Raw genomic sequence first — 25,776 nt, 5'->3', positions numbered from 1 at the left:
GGAAACCTTTCACCCATGCTGTGTCAGTAGTGACTGGCAGAGACCCCATCTTGTCCCCATGGTGCACCTTCTCGTGGCGTGTTTTGGCAGTGGCTAGCTGGTACCCTGCAGCGCATCTGACCAGCAAAGGACATAAACTGGCCCATTTGCCTTTGGTTTCTGTCCTGGTAGACCAGTTTCAAGACTATAAAAAAGGGAAACACATTTTAAAAAAAGAAAAATCAAGTAATTTGGAAATTGTTGATGTTTTTCCTTGTTGTCCCTGGAAACACTGTCATGGTGTATTCATTGTAAATGAACTCCTGTGTCACAACCCAACTTTCACTGTTCGACCTGTTCTAGGTCTCATGGGTCGAGCGATCCCTCCAGACCGACACAGTCCCCATAACCTGAAGGAGCAGCATCACATGCGGGGCTCAATCACACAAGGTAAAAACCTGCAAGCAGAAGATGGCCACAGCCAGAGGTAACATGGGGAAGTATCTCACGTGCATGGCCCATTGTTCTTGTCAGCCTGGGGCAGGAGGAAACAAGGAAGGCATCAGGGTCCACCTGCAGATCTCTGCGGCCTCAGCCCAGAGAGATTTTCAGCCTTGCCCAGCTTCTACCAACCTGAGCTCTCACTGAGGCTGGGGTAAAATTTGCAGTGACTCACATGAAGGCAGGTTGAAGCTAGTGTGAAATGGGTCCAGAAAGCAGTAGTAGATGGGAAGGAGTCCAGCTGCGTTAGTGACGTAGCTGCTCTGTGTGCTTTCGTCAGGTACCAGTCCTCGAGTTACGTGCACTAACTAGAGACCCCCTTGAACTGAGCATCCCATGGGGACTGGGAGTCCAGTGTCTGGGGAATCACTCTCTGCTTTGTCTAATTGGGGGCTGCAGGAATACCTCGGTCCTACGTGGAGGCCCATGAGGACTACCTCAGAAGAGAAGCCAAACAGCTCAAGAGGGAAAACACTCCACCGAGGGACTTATCTGATGCCTACAAGGTCAGGTCTCACGACGGCCTTACTCCCCTGAAAATGAAACCAGCTCACGAAGGCCTGGTGGCCACGGTGAAAGAAGCAGGAAGATCAATCCATGAGATTCCTCGGGAGGAGCTGAGGCGAACACCGGACATCTCTCTGACAAGACCTCTGAAGGAAGGCTCCATCACGCAGGTGAGTACAGGGCAAACAGCAGATGGGATGGGTCCTACACAGGCTGCTGTCCTTGCACAGATCCTGGTGACTATTCCCAAGGTAAAAGGAGAGCAGAGAGAGCTTCAGGTTGCAAACACATCACTGGTGAGAATTAAGGCTTTGCTTGGGTACAGGTTACCCTTCCCCATTCTTTGATCTTTAAAGGTCCCTTCCAGCCCAAATCATTGTGTAATTCTCTGATCCTTCCCAGCAGATAAATGCAAAACTTGGGGAAAGGAGCTCAGCACCTCCTGACCTGTTGAGAAAGCGATGCTCCATCCACATGCACACATGGAAGGAGACACATTTGGCTCTCGTTCAAGGCCAGAGTCAACTCAGTACCCTCAGCAGTTGTGACTCTGCATGCGCGTAATCTTGGTCTCCTCCCTTTATGGGCAAGTGTTGACCCAGCAAGGCCAGTAGTTAGGTGAAACATGACATGTTGTGTCCTGTTGGGCTTCAAATATTTGGAAGGTTCCCATGGCACCTCGTAGTCCTACCTCATTTCACAGTGTGTGTAGGAGAGAGGCGTGATAGGCACAGCCAGCCTTCAGCGGTGACTCATCACCATCTTGTTGGAGCGCAGCAAGGCGGGCAAGATGGGCACTCCACCCTGCCCTGCGCCGTGCGAAGCTGTTGTCTCCGCTTTGCTGATGGCTGTTGCTGTTTGACCAAGTAAACCGGTGTACTGACCCACTGAACGAGGAAGCACCCGTCCTGTTGAAAGCTGATGGGATGTAGTCGCTACATCCCTTTCTGCTCCACGCTCCTTTGATGTCCCCTCTGCCTTCTGTCCCCAGGGTACCCCACTGAAGTACGACAGCGGCTCTTCCTCCTCAAGTACCAAAAAACATGACGTGCGGTCCATCATTGGCAGCCCTGGCAGGACTTTTCACTCTGTGCACTCGCTGGACGTCATCCAAGACCCAAGGAATCTGGAGAGAGCTTACGAAGAGAGCCTGAAAAACAGGCCAAGCCCCGTGACAAACTCGGGTGGCTCCATCGCCAGAGGGGCTCCTGTGATTGTACCTGAGCCGGGCAAGCCCCACCAAAGCGCCCTCGCCTACGAGGACCACCAGGCAGGGCACAGCACGGCGTTCGGCAGCCACTTGCACAGAGGGTCTCCGGTCTCCACACGGGAGTCCACGCCCCGGCAGCACGAAGGTACTCAGTGAACTTTTTATTTGACACTAAGATTTCCAGCCAGCCAAGCGGGCAAGGTGTGCGGGAGGTGGCTGCTGACCCCACCTGCCCGAGCCATCTCTGGCAGGTGCCCGTCAAACCCGTTCTCCCCAGCACCCCGTGCCCACTCTTGCCCACAGCTGCGGCTGACTCATGGCGCTGGGACAGCTGCCAGGGATGGCTGAGGCTCAGCTCCCTCTCCAGGGTGCTCATGTGGTTGCAGTGAGGACATCCCACATCAGTGCTAGGGTGATGGGAGACTTGGACCATGGCTGGTGAAGCTGATCGTGTCTAGAGAGCTTCTTCCCTGTCCCATGTTGGCCCAGGGCACCCCTGTTTCCAACAGCAGGCAGGAAACCTATGCTCAGTGCACTTGGTGGGGGGACCCTCAGGCTTTTCACCAGTCTAGTGTGTGTTTGCCTATCTCGTGTGTTTATACTTCATCCATCACCTGGGCACCTGAGTGCCCCGCCTCCAGGAAGATCTAATCCTTTCGGAGCCCTGGGTCCAGGCAGTGCGGCTGGTCTTCGGGATCTACCATCTCCCCGGCCCATCTGCCGGCACCGGATAGGGTCTGCCCACACCCCGTGCCCCCAGAGCCAGACCTGGGGTTCCCCAGGGACCAGGCTGGGCTCAGTGATCTGGTGAGACACGCTCAAATCCAGAGCACAAAAACCCCTCTTGCTTCATGCCATGTTTGTGGGCAGGATGAGTGCCGAAGCCCGTCCCTAAGACACCGTGTCCCACCAAGCTTGCTAGGTACACGTAACAGCTTCGGGGCCTGCAAATCCTTGTCCTGACCCAAGAGTCTCATGATGTGGGGGCGTGCAGCACAAGACACCGCAGCCTGCCAAAAACTGGGGCTAGGACACGCCTCTCCAGTGAGGAGCGGAGATAGAGCTGTGCGGTGCAGAGCTCCTCCAAAAAGCCTCCCCCGTTGCTCGCTGCAGGCTGGGTTGGCTCCAGCTCCCCCCGGTCGGTGTGTCTCGTTGCTGGGCGGCCAGGCAGCGTTTGGTGGGCAGTCCGGTGTAAGGGGTTTGGTCACACTGCTTGGGGGCAGCTCTGTGTCAGCTGCTGTTACGCACACAGGAGCTGGTGACACTCATGGCAGGTTGGGTGAGAAGTGCCACCAATGCCCAGCTCAGGTTGGGAGAGCCACGAGAAGTCCCTGACGTGATCCACCCTCCCCTTGAGGGGCACGCTTGGCCGCAGGCATCCCTTCAGGGATACAACTTGGCCATGACGCCTAGTCTCTGACTCATTTCATTCTGCTCGCTGCAGGGAGCATCACTGCCGGGAAGCCGGTGTCCCAGGACAGAAAGATCACCCCCACGTCGAGAGAGCTCACCAACTCCAAGTCTCCGCACGCCCCTGTGGCCGACCACCACCACCCCATCTCCCCGTACGAGCACCTGCTCCGTGGCGTGAGCGGGGTCGACCTGTACAGAGGACACATCCCGCTGGCTTTCGACCCCGCTGCCATCCCGAGGGGAATCCCACTGGAAGCAGGTACCATCGCTGGGGGCACAGGCTGTTTGGGATTGGGTTTTTTCCTTGTTGTGCTGCAAAAGCCTGAAGTCTCTAGGGAAAGCCACTTCACATCTGCGTCTTTTTATCTCCCAGCTGCTGCTTACTACCTGCCGAGGCATCTGGCTCCAAGCCCCACGTACCCCCACCTCTACCCCCCGTACCTAATCCGGGGCTACCCGGACACAGCTGCCATGGAGAACCGACAGACCATCATCAATGACTACATCACGTCCCAGCAGATGCACCACAACGCCGCAGCCACAGCCATGGCGCAGCGGGCAGACATGCTACGCGGCTTGTCACCCTATGCAGCAGGTCCTCCTGGCGCTGGGGGATCGGGGGCGGTTTGGGGAGGAGGAGGCTGGGTCCGGCTGGCACCGCCAGCTCCAGTGCGGGGGCCAAGGGCCGAGCCAGCAGCACGGTGTCACCCAGCTGCGTGGGGGACAGCTGGGAGGAATTCGATGCTTTTTGCCTTCTTTAGTTACTTGAGGCTCCTTATGTGCGTCTCTGGTTTTTGGTCATGGGAGCACTTCCCAGCCTGGCCCTGCTGTAGGTGAAAACACATTCCCAGAAGGATATCTGGCTGTTGGCAAAAAGCAAAATCTGCTGGAAAATGTGCTCCTGCCCCGCCGCAGGTGGAGCAGCGTTGGCCTCTGGCTGATGCTGCCTGCAACTCCCTTGCTGTAGATCTCAGCATTTTTCTTCCCCATTATTTCCAGCAGCGGGACGCACTGTGCACTGTGTTTGCCTGCAGAAGGGTCCCCTCCCCTGACAGCCAGCGCCCAGGGGCCATGCACGTGCTGGCACCTCTTGGGCTGTGCCAGAGCAGCGGGATGGGTTGACCCTCCCCAGCATCACTCCGCACTCCAGCACGATCAAGCTGCAGCAGCTCGGTGTCACCCTGACAGTCCTCTCGTTTCTCTCTCCAGGCATCATCGACCTGTCGCAAGTGCCACACCTGCCCGTCCTTGTGCCCCCCACCCCAGGCACCTCTGCCACCACCATGGACCGCATCACCTACATCCCCGGCCCCCCCCAGACCTTCAGCAGCCGGCACAGCAGCTCCCCGCTCTCCCCAGGTAAGGCTGCAGGTTGCTTTTCCCATGGGAAAGCCATTGGGCAGGAGTCCCTTAATCAGTTCAGGTCCATGAATTCAGCACGCTGGGGCAGATGTGGGGAGCCCGAACCAGTTCTCACTCAGGGACCAGCCCACTGGTTCCCTCAAACCAGCTCCTCTGATCCTGTTTGTTGGGAGCATCCTTGCTTTTCCCCCTTCTTCCCAAAGTGGCAGCTGGCAAACAGCTTTGTGGAAGGTAATACTCTGGAGATGGCGCCAGGACAGTTGTTGCACAGTTTGCCTGGGATTTGTTGTGCTGGTTGCCCTCGTCTGTCCTGCTCCAGGTGACCTTGGATGGAGCCGTTCCTTATCTGCTCTGCAGACACAGCAATATGACAAGCAGGTGCTGTTCCCCCGAGGGAATCGTTCTGTCTGCAGCCCTCTCACTACCTTTCGCTTGGGTTTCAGGAGGCCCTACGCACGTGACCAAACAGTCGGGATCGTCAGTGTCGGAGCGGGAACGGGAGCGGGAACGGGAGAGGGAGCGTGAAAAATCCATCCTAGCATCCACCACAGTGGAGCATGCACCCATCTGGAGACCAGGTAGGCTGGGGAGAAGCTCAGCACCACATCTTGGGTCCCACGCTGGGTGGAGGTAGGGTTAGGACTATGAAACGAGCAGCTGAAGAAACTCTTGGTTTTATTTTCCCCCAGGTACAGAGCAGTCCAGCAGCCGTTCATCCTCGCACTCTCACAGCCACCAGCACTCTCCTGTCTCGCCCCGAACCCACGAGACCATCCAGCAGCGCCCCAGTGTGCTCCACAACACGAACATGAAGATCATCTCCTCAGAGACCCCCACCCCTTCCGTCCTGCGGTATGTGCCCCCGCCACAGTTCCAGCCACGGTGGTTAATGAAAGAGCATCGCGTGGGGCACCTCTGAGATGGAGCAAGGGTTGTTTTGGCCTTCAGTCTCAGCAGGAGCAGGTTTGGGGCTTACAGAGAAGTTGTGATGGGGAAGGTGGATTTTGGTGCCCAGTTCCTTTGCTTTTCCTTGTGGTTTTTATTGCTGCCAGGAAAGAAAGCAGGAGGATCCCAGGGCTGTCTGTGCTCAAATCACACAGGCAAGAGAGTATTGCTTCTCTTGCTGAAGGTCGCCTGGTGGTGGAGTTATGAAGGTCTCTGGGACCTGTCCCATGGGTTTTGTTCTCCCCAGCCAATTCATCCAGGCCACAGCACAGGCCAACCCTCCACTCTGGAGACCTTGGCCAGGCAGGGCTGAACGCCAGGGTTCTGGTAACAGCACTCAACTTTCTCCACATGCTTCTCTCATCTTCACCTCATCTTCATTTGCCTTCCAGATCCTCCTCCACCACTACCACGTCACCGATCCGCTCTGCCGCCTTCCCCTCAGCCTCTGCCCTGCGCTCCTCTGTCAGTGGAGTGGACGGCTACGCGGCCCTGATGGACCCGGCCATCCTGCAGAAAGAGGCCTCGAGGGCACGGGAAGCCAAGGCAGAACGACCCCAGACTGACAACAACGTCTTCACCTCAAAGCTGCCCAGTGGGGCCAACCTCGAACAGTCGCCGTCACCCATTAAAGCCATGGAGTCGAGACCTTTACCTGCCTCCGGACCTGGTTCTTCTCATCACTATAGCAGAGGACAGGGGAAAAGCCAGCAGCACCATCACCCTCTGGACCAGCAGCATGCAGCCTCAGGCCCTGAGCAGCACAGCAGAGAGAAGAGTCAAAGTAAAACCTTTGCCATGCAGGAGCAGGAGCTCCGAGCGCTCGGTAAGGCCACCACGACAGCAGCCAACTCCATAGATGTGATTATTGTGTGCCCAATGTCTTGCGATACGGGGCAGTGAGAAAGGCTCGCTAAGTAACTGCTCCACCGGTGATGGTGAGAAATTGGAGGGGAGAGGTGAGAGAGCTGCGGCCTGAAACTCATTTTATTTTGTTATTTCTTATTTTTAGTTGCATGTTTTGGCTCTTGGCTTCATCAGCTCCCCAAGCGCGTTGTCCCTCTGCTTTCCGGTTGTGTTGTCCCGGACTTTATTTGTGTGTGTTTTAGGGATCTTCCCTTCTCCCACCCTCTTTTAGTTTTTCCTGTTGCCAAGTCCTGTTTTGCAAACGCTGTTCAGTTCCTGGTATTGCTTTTTAGAGACAATAGCAATTTGCTAATTCTGATTTCCCCATCGTTAGAAATTCCCAGGCAGTCTGTGAGGAACAGTTGTGGGTAATAAATCAAACGAGCGGAGCAGAGAACTGGGAGTGTGAGCGGGACAGGGCTGCTGGCTGTCAGATGCACGCCTCCCTGCTCACGGTTGCACTCTGGGCATGAAGGATCTCGGAGGGCTTTGCAAACTGCTGCACCATGCAGCTCAGGTGGGCTCCCCTCACTTGGGGTGACCTCGCTCAGAGTCCTGGTGCTAGGTCTTGCAGAAGAGGGCAACGCAGGCAGGGCTGTCCAGGGATCACTCAGCCCAACCGTGCTCGGTGGCCATTTCCAGAGCAGACCACAGGAACCCCCTAATGTCCACACTCTTGTGTAGGACACAAAAGTGCTGGGATAAGTTTCTCCAGAAGGAAGTGCAGGGAGGGGGCTGGATTCAAGGTCTAGGTCATTCTTGATGCTTGACACAGAACATTCATCCTGGCTCCTACCAGCGTACAGAAGCAGCAGGCAGCCCGCGGGGATTTGCTGGGACCCCGTCTTTAAGCTGAAGCGTCTGCTTTGGCCATCAGCTCTGGAGGTAGCTATCCAACTCTCCTTCTTGTAAACCAAGGGTGGAAGGGACACGGCAGCGTGACCAGGGGGAGAAGCTGCTCTTGCCAGCGCATCCCGGCCCACCCATCCCATCACTTGGTAGTGTCTGGTCCCAGCTCCTTCTAGCAGTGTGCTCCAGTGCCAAGGATGTGCCTCTGGCCGCCGTGTGCTGTCTGGCTGAGCTTCTTCTCTGTCTTTTGCCCTGGCACCAGTGTTTCCTCCAGCTGAGTGTTGTGCTGTGGAGGAGAGGGGCAGCTTTTCTATAGCCATCAGCTTAAGAAAGGAGCTGGTGTTTCCCAGTACTCGCCTGTTGGTTAGGGATCTTCCCAGAGCAGGACTCTTCGTCTTGGGTGGATCTGAAGCGTGGTCCCTTCGGTGCTGGCATGCCTGGGGTGTGCAGGATGCTGCATCCGTGTGCCTGGCACAGGGAGGTTCTTCATGGGGGTCCTCCCCTGCCCGTGCTGCAGGTAGGTGCAAGGTCAGTGTGTCCGTGCCCGGGCACCCTCGGGCAGCGCTGCGGGTCGCCTGCCAGATTTGGCGGCAATGGGCCGTTTCTAGGAATTGAGCGTTAGGAGGGTAAAGGTCTGTGAAGGCAAAAGCCGCGAGCGTGCTTAGCTGGCGAGAGGTGGCGTGCGCCCCTTCCAGGACTCCTCTGTCCTCCGCCCCGGATCTCTGGAAGCACAACCCATCAGTGCCTCAGAGTCCTGTTGAAGGATGCTGGTGGTCCCTCATTCCAGCTCTGCTTCCTTTGATGCAGCTTGTGTCCATGAAAAGGGCTTAAAAGGCAGAGAAAGGTCAAGAAGCCTTTTTGCCCCCACAGCGCACGAGTCTGCTGTCTCTAGAGCCAGGACCCGGAGTCCACAAGGCCTCATGCCCCGTTTTCAAGTCCCTGCTGTTGGCCATGCTGGGCTTGGGGCTTTTCTTTGTGAAGCACTTGAGACCTCCTGTGCAGCCACCTCCACTCCTGCAGAGCATTGCTTTCCCTCCTGGCAGAGCAGGTTTTTTATTTTCCTGTGGTTTAGTAGGTGGGGGAAAGAGGGGGAACAAATTGTGAACTCACAGAGGTTGAATTTGATTCCTGAGTCTCCTGCTGTGACCGCGAGCTGCTGAGCGTCCAGCTCTGCAGGAGTGGGACATCCCCTCTGTTCTGCGGCCGTCACCACGATGGGACATCAGAGGTGGCTCTGGGGGTCTCTGAACTGTGACCTGCCAGGTCTTCCTCATCTCCTTTCTCTCCCTTTGCTGAATATTTGACTCTGCGCACAAGCGATGGTTGCCACAGCACTAGGGAAAAGCCAAGCGCGCTCCTGGTTTTACCTTCCTTCTCCCATTTCCCCAGGCTTTCACGGAGGCTACAGCCCTGAGCGGATGGAAGCGGTGAGTCCCGTGAGCTCGCCCAGCCTGTCCCACGAGAAAGGGGCCAAGCTGCTGCAGGATGCGGAGAAGGGGCACGGGGAGCATGACCTGAGGCAGAAACAGCAAGGTGAGGGTAGGGGCTGGCAGCACAAGCCAGCTGAAGAGAGCCCAAGCCAGCGTGGGGCGAGGCTTGGCACTCAAGGAAGGGGACATAGATGTCATCTCACACCTGCTCTCTTCTTTGTGCCTCCCCCAGGCTCGCTGAAGGCCTCGGCTCCCGAAGCAGCCCACCTTCAGCACCTCCGGCAGCCCGACGGCCCCCAGCCCCAGTGCCAGCCCCTGCAGTCCAGCCAGAGCATCAAGGGCCTGAACCAACGGGTGGTCACGCTGGCCCAGCACATCAGCGTAATTAAGCTCTTTCTCACCTTCCCACTGGGGCTCCGGGGAGGAGGGAAGAGCTGATATAAAACATACCTGATGAGGAAGGGTTGGGAGGGATGCTGGAGACCTCAGCACCCCTGGCTGGGGGCTGGAGAGAGCAGGGTGCAGCAGACACGTTCAGCCTGGATGTTTGTGTCCCCAACAAGCCCATCACGAGAGCTGCTGCGGGCAGGAGGCACGCATTACGTCCCCTCAGGGACAAACCAACCTAATTGCCTCCTGCTTGCCCTGTCTTAGTTGAGCCCAGCAAAGCAAAAGGCAGAAACCAATTTGATTTCTAACTCGGGGCTTTCTTCTTCTAGGAGGTCATCACGCAGGACTACACGCGCCATCACCCGCAGCAGCTCAACTCCCACATCCAGACCCCGGTGTACTCCTTCCCTGGGGCTGCGTGCCCCGTGCTGGACCTGCGTCGGACTCCCAGCGAGGCGTATCTGCAGCAGCAGGAGCACACGGCGACCTCCAGGATCTCTCCGCAGGGCGAAGGTGGCAAAAGGTGAGGTCAGAGAGTCCAACGAAGCAGAGGCAGATGGGGTTTTTGCCCACCCGCTGTGCCAGTCTGAGCTCAGATGGACCAGGGCTACCCAGGGTGAGGAGCCAGGCAGGTGCCATTGGCTACTTGGCACCCCGGTAAGGGGGTGCATAGGGCAGGTTGACATTGGTTTTGTGGAATTTATGCTCCCCAGCTTGGGGCTTCCATGGATTACTTGCTTACACGGCCCAGGGTGCAAAATTGCCTTCTGATCTGGGCATTTTTCCCCTGTGGTGGTGCCTCTCTTGCCATTTCTGTTCTAGAGATGCTCTCCAGGCTCCCTTAGAGTCCGTGCATGATCCCCTTCCCAATCAGGCCAGTGTCACAAAATCCTTTAGGTGGGAAGGGACCTCTCCGGATCATCCAGCCCAACACCCTGCTCAAGCAGGTCAACTGGAGCAGGTTGTCCAGGGCCGTGGCCAGTTGGGTTTTCAGTATCTCCACTGATGGAGACTTCAGCACTTCCCTGGGCAACCTTTGCCAGCCTTTGAGCACCCTCACAGTGAAGTGTTTTCTTGTGTTGGGGTGGTTTGGTTTGTGCCCATTGCCTCTTGTCCTGCCACTGTCCTCCGTCCCTGGCAGATCACTGCAGTGACCTTTCAGACTACAGATAGTTCCAAAAAACCTAAAGCAACATGTTTTCCATTGGTTCAAAGTTAATTTTATCTTCGTCACTGTCAGTGAATCAGAAGCTTGTTAGACACGTGCAGTGCCAACTGCAGCTATCCACTTCAGGCACCACCTGTGTTTCTTTTAAAGTCCCTTTCAGATCCTTGTGCTGATCCCAGCATAAGGCAGGTCTGATTGCTGTTGTATGGAATTAAAAAATGGGAAATGTGGGAATGGGGTCTGTCCCCCCACCCAAACACCAGCAGCGACCCAGACTCATCCAGGAAAGAGCAGTGTCTCCAAACTGGTGATTCCTTGTCGGTAAATGTGATTATTGCTCCCAGCTCTGCCTGGTCTTAGAACTGGCTTTGTAGCTCTAGGGGAGAGAGCCCAGCCCTGGCCACCCAGAGATGAAAAAAAAGGAGGGGGAGCAGGGGGGTGGGAAGAAACCACAGAAAGAACAAAGATGTAAATTCCCAGAACTTGCCATGAGGAATTTCTCATGGACTCCAGCCTGGCCATCTCCCAGGCGCTGGCCACAGGCAGGCGTCAAGGGGCTGCATCGGTCTTCTCTGTGCTGCCCCAGCGCCCCGTCGCCCACAGCCAGTGAGCCCCTGCATGGCCCCAGACAAGGTGGAAGGGAGGTGGTTGGTGGTGCCCTCCCCTGTGATCCCGGATACGGTGGAGAATCAAAAGCCATGTCCCCAAAGGGTTAACGTCCCAGTCCTCTGCAGGGGTTGTGTCCCTGCCAGCCAAGGACACTTGGGCTGAGGAAGCAAGTCCCAGGCCCGGTCCCACCATCCCTCTTGGGCAGCTGTGTTTGGGGCGGCTGCCGGCTGGCCCGCTGCCTGGAAATCTGGGCCACGTCTCGGCTCGGTCCCGCTCCGCACGCCTGTGGTGCAGAAAAACGCCCAAGCTGTGCTCTTCCTCCGGCTTGCGTTAAAAGGCGCCGTAAGCCCACAGGGGTGTGGAAGGTTTGGCTTTTTTCCCTGCTGTAGGAAAGCTATTTTAGTCCTCCCCGCCCCCCGACCCCGGGCTGCTCTGCAGAGACAGAGGATGTTGCAATAAACCCGTTGCATCTCCCGTCACTCTGCAGGTCTCCGGAGCAGAGCAAAGCCTCGGCTGGCAGCGGGTCGGACAACTGTATCGAGCCGGTCTCTCCACCAGACGGCGTGGGGGAATCGGAGCATGCCAAGAGTGCCACGTACCCGATCCTGTACCGCGAGGGCGAGCAGCTGGACCAGAGGTGATGCCAAGGGAGGGAACGGTGGGGACAGCCTGGGAATGTTCCTCCCCATCCCCACACTCTCCCTGGCCCAGGCTGCTTTCCTTGCAGCCGAAAGCAATGTCACACCCCAGGTTGCTGTCCGTTTGTAGGGGCTTGTCAGCACCATGTGGTACGTTTGTGGTGGGGATGGGGAGAAACGGTGGAGATCCCAAGTATCTCAGGAACCCCTAGGCTGATCTTGAGGACTTACGCTAAGGGAAGAGTCTCCCTGTAGGACTTTGTGAACTGGATGTTGCAGAGGTTTCCAATGGTTTTCTGCTTTGCAGGATGGGGTCCAAGTCCCCAGGCAACAACACTCAGCCTCCAGCTTTCTTCAGCAAGCTGACCGAGAGCAACTCTGCCATGGTGAAGTCCAAGAAACAGGAGATCATCAAGAAGCTCAGCACGACCAACAAAAATGAAACAGAGTACAGTAAGGACACGTGGGGAGGAGAATGCAGGGCACCAGTGGGGGAAAAAGCTTTGAGGACACACAAAGCAAAGGAGATTTGGGAATGGGTGCTGCTGTGTTAAGAGCTGGGAGCTCCCAGCCAGGGCTCCGGTTTGTTGGGAAGTGCGAGGTCTAAATTCTTCCTGGGATGAGGCATGCTGGTGCCAGCAGGGGCTTTGTGGATCTGGGGAGACGATGGGAGGCTTCCCAGCACTGCATCTCCTTGCTCTGAGGCTGTCAATCCCACCCGCCCCGGATAACCTCAATAGGAAGGAAATAATAAGCCGAGCATGGAGGAGACTGAAGAGCAATTGATATTTTAATGAATGGCCAGCCAAGCTGATTCCTTGCTCCTTGAGATGCGTCTCCCCCCAGTGTTACTTTAATCCCTACGTCAATATTGGTATAGCTCTGTAAAACCAACCAGGCTGGCTTGTATTAGAAATTCAGCCCGTTCATTCATTAACTGCTAATAGAGTAGATAGGATCATAATTTAATTTAGCCCAGCATTATAGAGTCAATAGTAATTCAATTTGAATCCATCTTACGACAGCTGCATCGGATAAGAGGGAGCGAGCTGTCGCGTCTCCTGGATGATGTTACCATGAGCCAACAGGATTGTTATGCCCCTTTGGGGACGGGCGGCCGAACCCCGTGACCTTCCACACTTCCCTTATCAAGGAAAAATGTATAGGAATAGGAAACACCTCTTATTTGATGAGAATTTCTGTTATTCTAAGGAAAGTGATATCCAAGCCAAACAACTCAGCTAAGAGGGAAAATATTGATTTAACATTTCTTCTCCTCCTCGCCCTCCCCACTGCCCAGACCTGCTCCCTGGGTGTGGGGATTTGAGCTTTTGGAAATCCCGTAGGCAGGAGAGAGGGCTTAACTTGGCGGAGCTTGTAATCCCAAGGGACGGAGGGAGGTCAGCACTGAGCACGAAGACATCGCCCTGGCTCTCTGGGCTCTGCCCTTCTGCCCTTTCCCAGGCAGTGAGACGTATCCAGTGTGGTTCTCCCGAAGGCTGGTCGCAACCAGCACCCGCAGACCTCGCCCGGTACATCGGGGAGGTGGGCTACCCTCAGCCTGGGTGCTGTGATGAGGACACTGGGCTCTTGTCGTGGCTGGCGCGGCAGGTCGCTCTCTACCACCAGCCTGCACGTGCTGCTCTCTGTACTGAAGAGCTTCTCTGTTTCTCTCCAGATGTTGGGCAGCCTGGGACGGAGATTTTCAATATGCCGGCGATTACTGGAGCAGGTAACTCTCCCATATACCTGTATCATACCTCCTTTCTTACCAGGCTCACAGCCATGGAGAGCAGGAGACTCGGTAGATTTAAGCATCTCCTTTTTTTCTTTTTGCCGTGAGACCAAGCGTAGCAGTTGCTGGGAGTCTGAAGCCTTGGGGCACACCGTGACTCCTGCTGTGGAGTTGCAGACAGTGCAGTGTAATTCCTTGGAATGCCTGGCAGAGTTTGAGGAAAGATTAAAAGCCAAGCAAGGGTTGGCCATCTGATCCCAACAGAGGGTTAAATTATAGCAAGGTGGACCTCACATTGGGGAGAGAGCACCATGCTCTTGCTGGGACCTTGTGGTCACCCATGGATGGGTAGGAGAGCATCGGTGGAAGGGAACGTGAGGGTGGGCAACAGGCTCTGTGCCACCATGGGCTGGGCAGGCTGCAGGAGCCAGTTGCAAAAGCAAATTGGGGTGAGAGCAGCACCCCGTAGCCTTGAACTGTGGGTGTTGGGCAAACCGATGATGGCTGAGGACCGAGAGGAGGTGTTACCGGGGAGATGGAGGGGTGCTCGGGCACAGGGGTGTGGCGGCGTGCTCAGTCCTCCAGGTGCTTAAAGCATGGGTTGGCCGGTTTCTCAGAAGCTGGGAGGAAGCACTCAGCTGGTGGCCGGGTCTGGCCACGGCGGTGCAGGCAGGACTGCTTGGACCTCTGCCGCTGTGCAGAGCAGGGGGCTGCCAGCGCATGGAGGGTTTCAGGCTGATCGCCCGGTTCTGGAGGAGCAGGTTTGGTGGTGGTGGTGGTATCTGAGCACTACTGCAGGTAGCCATGGTCGGCTTGAGCAAGTCCCTGGCCCTAACAGGCATTAACCTGCCAGCTGGCCTAACCCGGGGCTCGCTGCCCCCCCAGCCTGCAGAGAGCTTCCCGACTCTGAGGGAGAAAAGGTACTGCGAAGGGCTGAGGATGGTCCCCCAGACACCCATGGAGATGTATTTGCCATGCTGAGGACCACCATGCAGGAGCTGCAGTGGAGATTTAGGCACTTCCCCGGGGGCACTGCACTCTCCCCAGCCCTGCTGCGCCTGCGGCTTTCAGCCCAGCTGGGAAAGGAGGAGAGGGAGCAGCCTAAGGAAGGGATTTTGTTAACAGGGGATGGGAAGTGGCCCCACGGAGCCGGGTGACCGGCATGGGCTTCCTTGGCACAGGACAGAGGCCAGCCCGAGGGTGAAGGTCGGCGTGAAGGCTGTCGAGCTGCTGCCACCTGCCGCAGCCATGTCCGTGTGGGCATGTGAACGAATGAAATGGATCCCCACTGAGGAGTATTAATTGATACTTAATTGATTAAGTATTAATGTTCTCCTACAGCAGGAACGCCTTCAGGTTGATAATTTTAAGTAGGAGGAACTTTTCCCACAACTAGGGGAAGGAGGTGCTGTGGGCAAGGACTTTGTGTGGTAGGAGGGCCGGGGCCAGCCGTCAGCGGTGCAAGACCGCTCGCCGGCGCGGACGCGTTTGGGAGAAGGAGCCAGCTCGTGTCAGCAGCTGGGACGAGAGGGTGCAGCCGGCCAGGACCCATGGGTCCACGGCAGGCAGAATTTGGGGGGTGAGGCCCAAACTGCTGAGAGCCTCCCCTGGTTAAAGCTGCTCCTGCTGTGCTGGAGCGCGGTGTCAAGGCAAGAGTGTAGGGAGCTGAGGGCCGGGGTCTGGCTGGAGGGGAGCGGGAGGGACACTGCCCGTTTACAGGAAGGCAGGCGAACCCGGGATCCGTCCCTTTCCAAGCAGAGGGGCAGCGTGCCCAGCGCCAAACCCCCGGGATGGGGTGAACTGGGGGGCGGCTGCCGGTGGGGCTTCCCTCGCCGACCTGCTGTTTTTGTGTCTGTATTTTGCCCTTGCTTGTTCCCTGTAACCGCCGCCTTGGGAACGGCGGTGGCGTGGCTGAGCCTAGTGCCCTCTGGTCCCTGTGCGACGCTGCACCATAACTGCATGGCTTGAGACTCACAACCACGCGGACACACCGCTGCGCCTCTGCCTCCTGTCCCGTAGCCGCGGCTCAGCCCGGGAGGGGGCCCTGGTCCGCAGCGGGCACCTGCCCCTGGGGGAGGAAGGGATTGGGCTGGGACGATGGGCGGGGGGCTCGCAAAGAGCGTGAGGAGGGACGAAGGGACTCTCCCATCCCCAGCGTAGCTGACCCCACGCAGGCTGCGTGCCCTCGTCCGGGGCCTGCCTGCATTTGCCACCTCTCACGCCATGGCCAAATCCAGGCACCTCTTTCCAATCAAGTGGTTTTGTGGCCAGCCCCCTCTTCCTTCTCTGACTTTTCCTCCATGGGAAACTGCCCCAGTCTCCAAATTCCTGGCACACTGACTTCTGATCCGTGTGTGCATCCGTATGGACTCCCGTCCCCGTGCCGAGCCTGGCGCAGCCCCCTCTTCTTGCAGTCATTCCCCAAGGCTCAGTGAAGCCCCTTTCCCCCTTTCCTCCGAGTCCTTGGTCCCAGGGAACCCTGCCTGCCTGCAGCACTCCCGAAACCCAAATCCAAGAATATGTCCCATCCCATCCCACCGCCAGCCCCTGCCAAGCCCTGGGGCGGGATGGAGCGGGGAGGAGGAGGAGGAGGACGGGTGCATCGCAGCGCTTTAAAGAACAAGATGACAAAGTTTGTTGCTTTGCGAGAATGTGCTGACTGTTTGTTTCTTCCCTTCTCCCTTGTCTCCTTTCTCCCCTCTCCCCGTCCCCCCCATCTTTCTTCTCATTTGGCTCCCCCCCATCTCCCGTCCCCTCTCTCCTCCCCCTCCCGTTATCTCCCAGGGCTAATCAGTTGTAGGAGCCAGTCGGTCCAAGAGAATTCCAGTACCAACATGGGGTTGGAGGCAATAATTAGGAAAGCCCTAATGGGTAAATATGACGAGCAGTGGGAAGAGCGCTCACCTCTCAGTGCCAATGCTTTTAACTCTCTGAATGCCAGTGCAAGCCTGCCTGCTGCTATGCCCATAACTCCTGCTGATGGACGAAACGAGGACGTGCGCTCCTTGCCAGGTCTGCAGCCCTCCCCACCTCCGCTCTCTCTGTGTTATTAATTCTCAGCCTTTGTATTCTCCCCTTTTTGTGGGTGGATTTATTCCCGCCTCCCCCCCCATTTTTGTTCATTTTGGTTTTCTTTTATCCCCTCCCTCCCCCAGCTTCGAGCTTTGTGAATCCGCTGATTAATCCTGGTCTTGTTTGATGTTCATTTAATCGTCTCGGAAGGTGCTGTTGCTTTCTCTAAACCACTGACTGTGCTCCTTTCCCCATTTGTTGGTTTTTAATATCTTTTCCTTTTTTTTTTTAATACCATGGAAAGGTTTATGAGGGGGGGGGCGGGGAAAACCCCACTCCCAAAAAACTGAAGCCATAAACTGAAATAGCGACCCCAAACTGTCCATAAACCCCGGCCGGGATCACTGCTCCCAGAACAGGGGACTGTTCTGGGAAGGGCCAGTGTGGGAGGACACAGAGCAGGGTGGCCTTTCCCTCCCCACCCCGAGCGTGGGACAGGAGGGTTGGATGGGACCTGGGGGTGCCTGGAGCAAGAGGGAGAGCGTAAGGGGGGTGAAGGTGGTAGAGATGGGGGACAACTTCCGAGAGCGGGGCACCACTGCCCGCTGTGCTCGGGTGGGGCTTGCAAAGCGGACTGGGCATCGTGTCGGGCTCTGCCCAGCTTTGGGGTAAGACTTGAGCAGAGCCAGGAGGGTTGTTGCGCAGATCCCGGGTTAAGGAAGAGAGGAGGGGGACCGGGGATGGATGGGGGAGAGCATTTGCCCCCCGTATGCCTGCAAAGGGCCGATGGCCTCTTGCGAGCGCCCTGCGCAGAGCCCAGCATCTGGTGCTGGGGGGCACCCTGGCCGTTTGGGCGCGGAGCCCCTGAAGCTGCGGAGCGGGGTCCTGGGAGCACACATGAGCATTCCTCCGGGTCAGCTCAGGCCAGGCACTCTCTAGCTGGTTGCAGAAAAGCTTTTCTGGCTCCTGCATGAAACCAGCCACACTCTCCCATGCTCGGGGGAGGCTGCTTGGGTAGGCAGGGTGGGATGCAGAGCCCATCCATCCCTCCCGCTTTAGCCAGGCTCACCCACCCAGCAGAGGCTGTTTTGGCATTAAACCTTTTGAAAACTGGCTGTCACCAGGGATTTTGCTGTTAAAGACCATCCTGGCCATGTAGACCATGGGACCAGGGAATGTGCTTGGGGCTTTAGCACTCACACAGCTCCCAGGAGGTCCCTGCCGACCTGGCGCAGGGGTTCCTGTCCCCTGGTCCGTGTTTGTGGGGCTCAGGAGCGGGCCCCACAGAGAAACGGCCTGGCCAAACCTGCGTGGCTGCTCCTGCCCCAGGTCCGCTCCCCGCGACGGTCGGTAGCATCAACCCACAAAGCGGGGGCAGCACAGGAGGGGAGAGAAACCTTGAGCCGCTGCGGCTGCACGCCTGCCCCTCAGAGAGCTCACCCCATCACCCTTCCCCGCCATGGAGCCGTCGGCCCCTGGGGTTGAGTTTTTCTCCTGCCGTGCGCCATTTTTGCAAGCTCTGGGTACCCACACCCCCTCCCCAACCCCCCGAACCCCATTGTGAGGAGGCCGGGTGATGAGCGGGTGCTTCTCTTTGCAGGAGGAGGGGGGAAGCCAAAGATCGCTGCCAGGCCCAACAGCCGCAAGGCCAAGTCCCCGGCGCCGGGTCTGTCCTCGGGCGAGCGGCCGCCCTCCGTCTCCTCGGTGCACTCAGAGGGGGACTGCAACCGGAGGACGCCACTCACCAACCGCGTCTGGGAGGACAGGCCCTCGTCTGCAGGTAGGGCTTGGGTGGGGAAACATCCCCAAAGCGGCCGTGCCACCCTCACCGGGGGCTGCAGGACGGCAGCCGCTGCCCCAGCGTTGACTCTCCGCTTCCTCCTCCCCGCGCAGGTTCGACGCCGTTCCCCTACAACCCGCTCACCATGCGGCTCCCCAGCGGGGTGGTGACGGCCACCCCCGCTGCCCCGCTGCCGCAGGGAACTCCCGGCAGCCAGCACCACGCCTGGGACGAGGAGCCCAAGCCCCTGCTCTGCTCCCAGTACGAAACCCTCTCGGACAGTGAATGAAGCGAGCCAGGGGCAGGGAGACGGCGATCAAACCCAGGGCGCGGAGAGCGAGCGGGACGCCCGGGGCGAGCGCCCGCCGCCCCGGCCACGCCAGCTCTCACGAGCGAAGATGCAGGAGCAGAGCTATTTTATTTTTTCCTTTTCCTTCCTTTTTTTCCTTTCCCTCCCAACCAGCCAATTTAGGGGGATTATTTTTTTTTTAATTATTTTTCATTTGGGTTGTTTTTTTTTTTTTTTCTTTCTCAACATCTGGAAATTTCTGCATCCTCTTCGGTCTGGAAAAAAAAAAAAAAGAAAAAAGCCTTAACGAGACAAAACCCAAGGAACCCATCTTCGATCTTGGCAGCCTTGCCGGGCTGTGACCCCTGCGCTCGAGAGGGACTGTGAGCGGCCGCGCGCCCAAAGCGCGCGCATCCCGGGACTGCATGCGCTCGGACGCTCTGTCGGCACGCTCCTGCGGAGTCAAGTGAGGCCGTGCTGCAGAAATGCAAGACCTTGAGCGAGTTAAAGAAAAAAAAAAAAAATGTTTAAGAAATAGGATGGAACCGCCCCGGTTGGGTTCCCCCCAGCTGATCTGAGGGCTGGTAGCCCATCATAGCCACATGCAAGACAGATTGGCCCTGAAGCGGTCTCAAAATGCTTCAGATGTGGCTGGGATGAGCGGGGAGGGGAGGGAGTGAAGAGCCGTTTCTTAAAAAAATACAAAAAATCCTGGTCCCTTCGGTGGAAGCGATGCCGGGCTTAAATCGGAGCGGGCAGGGATGTCCCCGGGCCAGCTCGCGCGCTGCCCGCGGAGGGGCTCGGTTGCTTTAAGTGCATTGTTTTCTGAATGGTGAGAAAAGGCAATTGTAAATTGTATTGGTCTACAGGGTATATTTTTGATACCTTCAGTGAATTATGTCAATATTTTACGCAAGGAAGGACTTAAACAAAACACAGTATTACATGCTGTACAAGGTTCTGTTCTTACATGCAGGCTTTGATGCGTTTGTCCATTGTATGGAAGGGTTTAAAGAGAAAAAGAGAAGGTAACAATGATCCATCAGAGTTATCTGTAAGGAGAATGTATGAGCTTAGTTTAAAAAAAAAAAAGAAAAAAACAAACAAAATCTTGCCATGGTTGCAGGGCCCCCCTGTTACACACCTTTGCTGACTCAGCAGAAATCGTTGGCTAGTTGCAGATGATTCTCCAGAGCCCTCCGAGCTGGCCGGGTGCAGGGGCAGAGCGGGCAGGAGGCCGGCGTGGCAGGGAGTTCACAGGAAATGTTAAAAGAAAAAAAAAAAAAAAAAACCAAGGGAAAAAAAAAAGGAAAAAAAAAGTTTTTATTGTATTTTTGTGATACACACGAATGCTCTACTTTACATTATTTTTTTCATTCCATGATGTTGGCTCATATCTGCAGTTACATGGTTAAAGAACAAAATATTAGACTTTTTTTCATTCACTTCTGCTTTCTTGCTCTGGGGAGAAAAAAAAAATGGCAAAAAAAAAAAAATATATTAAATGCTTTGCATTCTATACGCTAGAGGAACCCAGAGCACGGCACAGACTTTCCGCCTCTCCCGCTGCTGGGGGGCAGCCAGCCCCCGCCACCTCCCGGCAGCCCTCGCATCCCAGCGCGGGGCCGGCGCCGTCGCCTTCCCCATGGATCTTTCTTTTCCCCCTGCAACGTTCCCAGGTTGATTCTGATTTCAAAGCAAGAGAATGATGGTGTTTGTTGTTTGTTTGGGTTTTTTTTTTTTTTGTTGGGGTTTTTTTTTGTTTTTTTTTTACAATGTACAGGTTTTTAATGTTCATCAATGTTTGTGTCTTTTCTGTTGTGCTTTTTTTTTTTTTTTTTTAAAGAAAAAAATCCGAGACGATGCACAAGCGATGTGGAAGTCTTTCCGTTCCCAGGTTATTGCTGCTGGTGTCTCTGTGGCTCAGAGATGTAAAAAACTTAACAGAGCTGATGTCTGGGCATAATGCTATTAAAGTGTTGCAGATTTTGCTGGGAAAAAAAAAAATCCAAATCCGACCCATCTTCAGAGCCGCCTCCTTAACCTTTTCGGAAAAAAAAAAAAGGCAAAAAAAAAAAAAAAAAAAAACCACAACAAAGAATAAAGTTCCCACTTGGCACAGTAGCGATACTGTGTGCTGCTTTGGTCTCTCCAGGAAGGCGCTGGTTGCTGGTGGAAGGCAGCTGCGGTGGTCGCAGCCCCGCTGACCTGCATCGCGGACCCCTCCGCCCACAGCTCTCGCTGGCAGGGACCCTGGCACGGGTCGAGGTGTGGAGAGAGGGGCGAGAGAAGCGCCTGAACTGAGCTCCTGCCCATGGAGTGACCGTGTGGAGCCTTGGTTTCCATCGTCGCTCGCTCTCTGTGGTGGTACGCGCAGCCCCGCACCGTGCTGGGGATGGAGGCGCTGGGGCAGCGTTTGGGTTCCTCACCGTGTGGGTGTCCTGTGCCGACCCCGCAGGCCGAGCGCGGCTGGGTGTCGGGACACGGAGAGGGCCCCCTGACTCTGGCCTGGAGCTGCAGAGCCGCCTTCTCACCGCCCCAGCCGGAGCAGGGCTGGGTTGTCCGCCCGTTAACCCCAGGCAGTGCTCACCACGCCGCGGCCAGCACCAGGAGCCACAGGCTGGCGGGCGAAGAGCTGGTCCCACCCTTCAGTGCTAACGCCGTAACCGTGTTTCTCTTTTCCTCGCGTTTCCAGCGTGTGTTTCGTGTGCGGGGCGAAGGGTCAGAGCTGGCCAGGAGCCCTGAAGCACAGCTGATGCCCAGGGCTGCGCTGCGAGGGTGCTGCTGCCTTCAGAAGTTTTCAGATGTTTCTGAGGTTCGTTGAGTCCTTCTGAGGTTCGTGGCTCGTGCTCATGGGGGATGGTTGGGCAGATGTTATCCAGCATTTTCCGGGCAGGGCGTTGCGTGCAGGAGGGGATGGCGCTGCGGGGCCAGGAGGGATGTGGAGGTGCTGGGGAGATGCTCACGCCCTGCTTGGTGTGATCCTCTGGGATCGTCTCTGGAGCAGGGAGCCAGCTGCAGTGGTGACATTCCTGGCTCCGTACAAGAGCTCAGGCCCTGGCTGTGCCCTGTCCCCGTCGCAGCAGGACGGCCTGCCCTGGGCCGGGAGACGCAGGAGGGGAGCAGCTCGGGTGTGGCAGGGACACAGGTGGGTTTTGCTCCGGCAGGATCCTACGCTGGGGACCTGGCCACGGCACAGCTCTTTTTTGGCACTTTCTGTCTCACTGCGTCTCCAACATCGGTCTGCCGCGCACGCCCCGTCCCCGCACAGGCTCTCCTGTGCCTGTCCCCCAGTGCGTGTCTGGGGCTGCCACAGGGTGACCCCCAAATTTCCCTGCTCACGTGTGGGCTGGGGGGAGCACGGTTTTGGGAAAGGGGAGCTGCTGCCTGTCCTGCGTGGCTCTGGCCTGCGCTCTCCCCCCTGCCCACCCCACGGCTGGGGACTGCGGCGTCTCTGAGCCCCCCAAAACCTGGCGGCGGGGTCTGACCGGCACCTCCTTGTGCTGCCGGTTGTGGTTGTGCAATCCAGGAGAAAGTCAGAGTAAACCATTAAAAAAAAAAATCCTCGAGTTTAAAGTTAATGTTGGCCAACTTTGTAACTTGTACAGACGGGCAAACAAACTATTGGACAATTTATCGCTCGAGCTGTACCGGGGGGGATCTCTCTCTTTTGTACAGCCTGTGCAGAGCTGGTTTGCAGTGAGTTGTACGATAGCCGGGGCTGTGCAGAGAGACCGCCGCCTGTAAATATTTCCGCGGCTCGCTCGACGGGGTGGGGGGTCTTCTGCTAAAGGTGAAGGGGTTTGTTCGCTGTTATTTCGCTCGGCGTGCCCACCGGCAAGCGGTATGGGTAGCAGTGTCCGAACGCTGCCTTACTGGTTAAATAATAAAAAAAAAGGCAAAGAAACCAAACGCCCCACTCCCCGCAACAGCTTATTTGGCAGCAAAATGCAGCAGTTTCCTGCCCGTTGGTGTGCGTGAGCCCGGGCAGGGCGAGCGGCTCACGGGGCAGCGGAATTGGGAAGCGGGATGGATGATGGCGAGCGGGGTGTGGGGCGGGTTGCGGACCCCCAGGCTGGCAGGGCACTGATGGGGGTGTCTGTGGGAAAAGGGGGTGAGATGGGGGGGAAAGAGTCGGTGGCAGCAGTGCCCCAAGGTGTGCAGCTCAGTCACATCGGGGCTGGCCGATACGGCCCCCGACATCGCTGCCAGCTGGGATCTGCGCACCCCGTGACCCTCCAGTGGCACCGCTGGCGATGGGGACGGGGCTGCTGGAAGGACCTTGGCAAGGGTGATGAGTTTGCTGGCTGAAGCACAACAGGACATCACACCCTAAAGCCCAAGAGAGCCGCCTGCGCTCTGGCCAAGTCGCAGCCTCCCTCCTTGCCTCAGTTTCCCCATCTGCAGGTGGGACTCGCACCCCTGCACTGCTTTTTAACCAACTGGTGACCAAGAGCTGCTTAAGCATGATGTTTTTATTGACTATGGTCACCAGGGATGCTGGTGGCACCCAAGGGACCTTGCACCCCTTCGCTAAATGCCCCCCAAGAAGAGATGCCTGCATCCCTGCCAGCATCGAGCAGGTGATGCCAGAGCACCCCTTGGCTTCGTTGCTTTTTGACCGGTGGCCAAGGAAAATATCGTTCAACTGGGATTGAGTTTAAAAATTCACTTTAAAAAATAAATTAAAAATAAATATATTTTTATTTTAAGATATATTTATTTGTGAGGATAATCCTTCATAATCCCTGTAGGAAATTACTGGGGAGGCTAATTGGCCGCTACCTAATTAACAATGGAAATAGAAGCCTCGGTATCTGTTTGCAGGTCTAAATTGCTTTACCTCTGCCATCCGTGCCATGGGGTGCACTTGACTTTGGTTGGGGCGGGGAGCTGTAAGTCCCCCTCCCGTGTCTGCACCTTTGGGGCCGGTGCCGTGGGGCTCGGGAGCTCTCCCCGCTTCCCCGGTGTGTGTGTAAGTGGCATTTAATAGGACAAGTGACGAATGGGGGGACGGCGAGCCAAGGGGTACGGCTTCGCCATGACAAACTGGAAGGCTATACGGAATTTAATTTGAAGGGCTGTTAGTTGGTTTTGCACTTGGGGGCCTTCTGCTGCCTTTCCTGGGGCTCAGAACTGGGTTTTACACAAACGGTGTTTTCCTGAGAGCAGCAGTGTGCAGGTGTTACCCCTGCCTTCTGACGGCTCAGCGTTTCGGGTGGCCACCCCGATCTGAGGTGCTGCAGGCCCTGGAGGAAGGCTCCCCGATGGTGCGTGACTGGTTTGTGCGCCCAGGGGGTGTCCAAAAGGCTCCTGTCTCCGTGTGGGTGAAGGATCGCCCTGGGTCATCTCTGAATCACCCAGACATCATCTGAAATCCCTCCAGGTACGTACCCACGCCCGCAGACCCTGCCTCTCCGGTCTCTGCACGCTCCTCTCCAGTGACCAGCTCCCACGGCGACGCACAAGGTGGGTACCTGCTGGCTCTTACAGAGCAGCCTAGAGATCTCTGAGACCAGAGCTTCTGTTGAAATCCTTCTTGGAAAGGCTTTTGCTGCTCTGAAGGCAATTAGACTAAGTTAATACATAGGACGAACAGAAGCCAAGCTGTTCAGCTTCTCACATCAGGGTTTAAACGCTGACGAGGGCTGACAGTGGCAGCCCTCGTCAATAATTCACACTGATGCTGTAGAAACAGAAGGTGGGAAAACTCGAAATTCAAGGCCAACGCTTCTGATTTAATGATGGAAAACTTTAGGTCTCCTTGAAAAGCTCTCGCATAAGGAGATGAAAATGAAATGGGACAAAAGCAGATGGCTTCGAAAACCAGCAATAAAAAAGTCAGAAGTCCAGACTCACTCATGTTGTGGCTGGGGGGCAGACAGGGCTTTTTGAAGGGAGGAGGGAAGACAAAAGATGGTCCCTGGTGTCTTTGCCCTGGACAGAGGCCATGAGAAGGTGCAGGAGCATTGTGACCTTTTCCTGGTGATGAACTGGTGTTTAGTTAGGATTATGGGGAATTTTTTTTCTTTTTTTGAAAGAATTACAGCAAGAGGAAGATTTTTTAGCTAGGCTAGGCTGAGTTAGAACAGGGAGGAAGGGGCACAAGATGGAGATTATCCTGTGCAACGGGCTTCAGCAGCCTCCCTGCATGTGCCCTGCGGGTGACGGGGAAGGGAGAGGGATGGCTGTGGTGCCCTGCGATGCGCAGGATAGGATTTAAAAAAAAAAAAAAATAAATATATATATATATATATATATACACACACACAAAACCTGTGTGGTGGTGGCACCCAGCCCTGTGCCCTCCCCAGAACGGCAGCTTGTAGTCCCTACACACCAGCCCGCAGCGGAGCAGGGGCTCTTCAGTGGAGCGGCTGAACGGGTCAGACGTGCCTTTGGCCAGGAAAACCAGTAACCATCCTGGGCTCCTCGCAGCAGGAAGCATTTTATACTCTCCTGGCAATTGGAATCCAAATAGTCATTAATCAGTTTTTATGATTTGCCATGAAATTATGTATGCTCTCTGATAATGATGCAGAGAGCTAAAGAGCTGATCTTGGCAGGAGATGAGACGTTTCAGGCTGGCGAGTAACTTGGAAGGAAAATAGAGCCGCTTTTGATGGGATGCCTGGCTCTTATCAGCCTTGGGACACTGAAGGGCGTCGGGCGGAGGCAGGGGTGTTTTGGCTGGCAGAGGTCTGCCTGGTTTTTGTGCCCATCTTGGAAGAGCTGGGTTCGTACGAAACTTGGGAATGAGTGTCACTGTGTGTGGGTAACAGCTAAATTAATTGTCAGGTTTATTTATCCTCTCATTTTTGGCCTCCTGTAATTACCAACATGAGTATTTGTCAGGAGTCCAGGCAGCGGAGCGGTAATAAATCACTCCCTGCCGACGGGAGGTTGGAGCAGCGGTGTCTGAGCGAGCCAAGATCGGTGATGGCTTGAGTGAAGTGCAAGTGCTGTCAGAGGAGCTGGTGGGCTGGTGCACAAAGAAAGAAACAAGCAAAACCCTTTTAAAAACAATTTTGTAGAAATGGTCCTGAAATAAAC

The 25,776-nt window shown here is 56.2% G+C and overlaps 1 protein-coding gene across 11 annotated transcripts in view; it reads left to right on the top strand.

Moving 5' to 3' along the window:
• Positions 1 to 20,847, top strand: part of NCOR2 (nuclear receptor corepressor 2) — a 239,535-nt gene extending 218,688 nt beyond the window's left edge. For 7 of the 11 annotated variants that reach the window (XM_086761831.1, XM_086761830.1, XM_086761828.1 and 4 more), the window contains 18 exons: positions 343 to 429; positions 880 to 1,157; positions 1,979 to 2,342; positions 3,642 to 3,869; positions 3,984 to 4,205; positions 4,820 to 4,969; positions 5,416 to 5,550; positions 5,662 to 5,824; positions 6,310 to 6,743; positions 9,062 to 9,205; positions 9,335 to 9,483; positions 9,822 to 10,015; positions 11,757 to 11,906; positions 12,215 to 12,360; positions 13,586 to 13,639; positions 16,427 to 16,654; positions 18,255 to 18,434; positions 18,548 to 20,847. In XM_086761831.1, coding sequence (XP_086617957.1) covers positions 343 to 429; positions 880 to 1,157; positions 1,979 to 2,342; positions 3,642 to 3,869; positions 3,984 to 4,205; positions 4,820 to 4,969; positions 5,416 to 5,550; positions 5,662 to 5,824; positions 6,310 to 6,743; positions 9,062 to 9,205; positions 9,335 to 9,483; positions 9,822 to 10,015; positions 11,757 to 11,906; positions 12,215 to 12,360; positions 13,586 to 13,639; positions 16,427 to 16,654; positions 18,255 to 18,434; positions 18,548 to 18,723 — 3,482 coding nt within the window. In that variant the 3' untranslated portion in view covers positions 18,724 to 20,847. The remainder of the gene's footprint in view (positions 1 to 342; positions 430 to 879; positions 1,158 to 1,978; positions 2,343 to 3,641; positions 3,870 to 3,983; positions 4,206 to 4,819; positions 4,970 to 5,415; positions 5,551 to 5,661; positions 5,825 to 6,309; positions 6,744 to 9,061; positions 9,206 to 9,334; positions 9,484 to 9,821; positions 10,016 to 11,756; positions 11,907 to 12,214; positions 12,361 to 13,585; positions 13,640 to 16,426; positions 16,655 to 18,254; positions 18,435 to 18,547) is intronic. The other 4 variants (XM_086761836.1, XM_086761837.1, XM_086761832.1 and 1 more) reach the window with 2 other exon arrangements.
• The last annotated feature ends 4,929 nt before the right edge of the window (positions 20,848 to 25,776 follow it).

This window comes from Chlamydotis macqueenii, chromosome 17 (genome assembly GCF_036417535.1).
Source record: "Chlamydotis macqueenii isolate bChlMac1 chromosome 17, bChlMac1.mat, whole genome shotgun sequence".
Lineage (NCBI taxonomy): Eukaryota > Metazoa > Chordata > Aves > Otidiformes > Otididae > Chlamydotis > Chlamydotis macqueenii.
This window is presented reverse-complemented; position numbering and strand designations above follow the sequence as displayed.